Raw genomic sequence first — 4,123 nt, forward strand, 5'->3', positions numbered from 1 at the left:
AAGTGTATTAAAAATACATAAAAGACGGGAGCTTTCGTCTACTTGATCAGTAGACCTCATCAGCCGTACTGATTTTTCTTTTCAAAAAATATATACAAAAAAGTTACGAAGGTGATAGTTTGATTTGGTTGTTATCTCCCTTGGAAACATTTCCAGAGTCCTGCCTGTCCTTCGTAACTTTTTTGTATATATTTTTTGAAAGGAAAAATCAGTACGGCTGATGAGGTCTACTGATCAAGTAGACGAAAGCTCCCGTCTTTTATGTATTTTTAATACACTTATTACATGATTGTGGACTTTGATTACTTCAAGATATATATATATATAGTATATATATATATATATATATATATATATATATATATAAATATATATATTATATACATATATGAATGAACGTATGTATGTATGTAGAGGGAGAACGCACGAATGGGATGAGAAGTGACTGTATAATAATATAATAATAATAATAATAATTAATAATAATAATAATAATAATAATAATAATAATAATAATTACTGTATCATCATAAAAATAAAGTTAAGACATCAAGAAAATTAATCCACATTACAAAATTTAACGTAAGTAAACTTGAGGAAAAAAAATATAGAAGCTTGTTTCAGAAAATCCGAGGAGAAATAATATTGGACTGGGAAAATTTAGATTATTAATTTCAGTTGAGGTAAAGTTTGAAGGGTGAGGAGAAGATAATCTCCTCCGAGAATGCCTACGTCGGAAGGACTTCATCGGTCAGAAGCTCTGGGAGCGAGAATCCTTCTTCATCCAAACATGAAGAAGAAGAAGAATTCCTTGGAGCCGAGCCGGGAACGAGGCGCTCCGAGGCCCGCGCTGGAGGAGGAACCTTCCTCGGATCTACAGGAGCCACTCGTCAGTTTCAAAAACTAGGACTAGTGATGCCTGACGTGTTTGGCATAACATTAACCATGTTTGCTCTACTTATCGTAGCTTTTTGCGCACTTATGTTAGTTGCCTGTGGATTGCTTAACTCAATTGTTGAGGACCTGATGATGCTCTATTTTGCTGAAGGACCTTTGAGTGGACCACAGGATTTAGACTTTATAACTGAGGAACCTGTTATTCCCGAAATTGTTGTTGATGAACAGAAGAACTTTTGGACGTCAGGCTGGACCGTCGCCATCACCTGTATGGGTGTGATCTTGTTGGCTGGCCTGGCGGTGGCTGCTTACCAGAGATACCGACGACAAGGAAATTACATTCACGGACTGGAAGAAGATCTGGAAATGGAACGAACCGAGGTGGCCAGACTGAGAGATCGTCTGAAAACTCAACAAGAAGGAAACTCGAAGACGGAGGAACGCCTGAGCAAGATGACCCAAGACGTGCAGTTGTTGGGACTCCAGCGAGGACGTCTGGACGCCGAGAAGATGATGCTAGTAGACGTTCTGGAAAAGAGTAAGCTTAAGGAAACTGAAATAGAACGTCTCTTAAACGGAGCTAAGGACCAGATTGAGTTTCTACAAAATCAAATTGTAGAGAAAGATCTTTTGATTGAACGGAACGCGTTGGAAAGTAAAGAAATGGAAAGTCGTCTGGAAGAAGAGAAAACGAGAGGCAGAGACATCCAGATTTTGGAAAAAGAGAGGAATCTCTTCCAGGAGTGGATGGAAAGCTCTCTGAAGGAGGGAAAAGAGCTCGCCTCGAGACTAAAAGAAGCTGAAGCCACCAATCGAGTGTTGGCTTCGGCTAATGAAGGCTTCAAAAGGGCGAATGACCAAATGCGAGAAGCTCTGGAAGAGAAAGAGAAGGAAATCGACCATCTGGAAAATTTGAAGGAAGCATCTGCACAAGAAATAGCTGATCTGCAGCAGATGAATAGCGATCTCGAGAATGAAATTGAAAAGAATCAGGATGAAACGGAGAAGAACAAAATTTTGAACGACGAAGTTCAGCAAATGAGAAATTGGGTTGCTGAACTAGGCGGTCGGAATGCTATGATGGAGGAGGAACTGGCCAATAAAGAACGGGAAATAAATTCAATAAAGGATTCTCTAGGAAATGAAGAAGAAAAGAATAGAATTCTGACAGAAGAAGTTCAGCAGATGAGAAATTGGGTAGCTGAACTAGGAGGTAAGAATGCTAAGATGGCCGAGGAACTGACCAATAAAGAACTGAAAATAAATTCACTGAAGGATTCTTTAGGAAATGAAGAAAGAGAGAATAGAATTCTGAAAGAAGAAGTTCAGCAGATGAGAAACTGGGTAGCTGAACTAGGCGGCCAGAATGCTATGCTGGAAGAGGAATTGGCCGGCAACGAAGAGGAAATCAAGTCACTGAATGATTCTTTAGAAAATGGAGAAGGCGAAAACAGAATTTTGAAAGAAGAAGTTCAGCAAATGAGAAATTGGGTAGCTGAACTAGGAGGTCAAAACGCCATGATGGAGGAGGAACTGGCCAATAAAGAATTGAAAATAAATTCCTTAAAGGATTCTTTAGGAAATGAAGAAGGAGAGAAAAGAATTTTGAAAGAAGAGGTTCAGCAAATGAGAAACTGGGTAGCTGAACTAGGCGGTCAGAATGCTATGCTGGAGGAGGAATTGGCCAGTAACGAACTGGAAATCAAGTCACTTAAGGATTGTTTAGGAAATGAAGAAGGAGAGAATAGAATTCTGAAAGAAGAAGTTCAGCAGATGAGAAATTGGGTAGCTGAACTGGGTGGTCAGAATGCCAAGATGGAGGAGGAGTTAGCCAGTAATGACCGGGAAATAAATTCACTGAAGAATTCTTTAGAGAATGAAAAGGAGAGGAACAGAAGTTTGATTGAAGAAGTTCAGCAGGTGAGAAATTGTGAAGCTGAACTAGGAGGCAAAAAGGCCCAGTTGGAGGAAGAGTTACTTGACAAAGAACAGGAAATAAATTCACTGAAGAATTCTTTAGAAAACGGCGAAGAGACCAACAGAATTCTGAGAGCCGAAACTCAACTGATAAGAAACTGGGCAGCGGAAGTTGAAAGTGAAAAGGCTGAAATAAAGAAAGAGTTAGTTGAGAGGGACCAGGAAATATCTCTTTTGAAGATTTGTGTAGAAAATGAAGAGGAGAAATACAGAATTCTGAAGGAGGAACTCGAGCAGATGAAGGCGCAGCTGGCTGAATTGGAAGGCATGAATTTAAATATTAAAGGTGAAGTGACCCAAAAGGATAAAGTGATAAAGTCCATGGAGAATGCTCTAGAAAACGAAAAGGAGAGGAATAAAGAGTTAAGAAAAAAATTGCTGAAGCAAGTTGAAAGACTTGATCACATCGTAGCATTCACCAGAACCATGGACAAATAATTCAGACGAGGATGACAACAAAGGGTCACTCGCTCCCTTCTGCCAAAGTTGGAGACAGAGTGAAGCCGTTCAAGTGATGCAAGATGGAAGGAATGAACGTGAAGGGTGATGGATGCTGCTGTGTGGTGTTCCAGAGGAGCTGCGATCTTCTTGGCCCATTCGATGGGTTTGACTGTAGGATGGGTGTTCACTGCTGCTCCCCCCAGCAGCAACCAGTAACGGTGAGGTCCCCCCACCTCCCACACACCCATCCTGCAATCAACCTCATCGACTGGACCAAGAAGATGGCAATGCCTCTGGGACATGACGCAGCATCAGTCCAAATCCTTCACATGGCTTTTCATCAGGTATCCTTGGCGATTCTCTCGTCTCCCTGACGAAAGCAGGAGGACCAGCTCTCAGGATGAGAGTCAACAGCTGTTTGGAGGAAGGAGGACCAGCTCTCACTTTGAGAGCCAACAGCTGTTTGGAGGGCCACAGGGCCACCAGAAGGATCCCAGAAGGCCACCAGAGGGAAACCAGAAGGCCACAAGAGGGATACCAGAAGGATACCAGAGGGATACCAGAAGAGGATTCTGTAGGAATAATCTAGAAGACCGGCTATGCAGAAAGTCAAGTATGCTATGTCCCTTGATGCAGACTTCTAATAGAAGATCTCTGTCAAAGCGGGCAAAGAGTCGGATATCTAGATCTATTCTTGCAGATGTTTTCCTTCTGGTTATTCTATTGGGATAATCTAGAAGACCCGGGCTCTGCAGAAGTCAAGTATGGCTATGTCCCTTGATTGAGACTTCTAATAGAAGATCTCTGT

The 4,123-nt window shown here is 41.5% G+C and overlaps 1 protein-coding gene across 1 annotated transcript; it reads left to right on the forward strand.

The window, feature by feature from the left end:
• Positions 1-981: 981 nt before the first annotated feature.
• Positions 982-3,312, forward strand: LOC135226938 (coiled-coil domain-containing protein 18-like). Its single transcript, XM_064266618.1, has one exon. The coding sequence runs from the start codon at positions 982-984 to the stop codon at positions 3,310-3,312; it is 2,331 nt and encodes a 776-aa protein (XP_064122688.1).
• The last annotated feature ends 811 nt before the right edge of the window (positions 3,313-4,123 follow it).

Source organism: Macrobrachium nipponense, chromosome 15 (assembly GCF_015104395.2).
Source record: "Macrobrachium nipponense isolate FS-2020 chromosome 15, ASM1510439v2, whole genome shotgun sequence".
Classification (NCBI taxonomy): Eukaryota; Metazoa; Arthropoda; class Malacostraca; order Decapoda; family Palaemonidae; genus Macrobrachium; species Macrobrachium nipponense.

What these genes read in the sequence shown, in the direction of transcription:
- LOC135226938 (XM_064266618.1), top strand. Translation starts at nt 982, where the DNA reads ATGTTAGTTGCCTGTGGATTGCTTAACTCAATTGTTGAGGACCTGATG.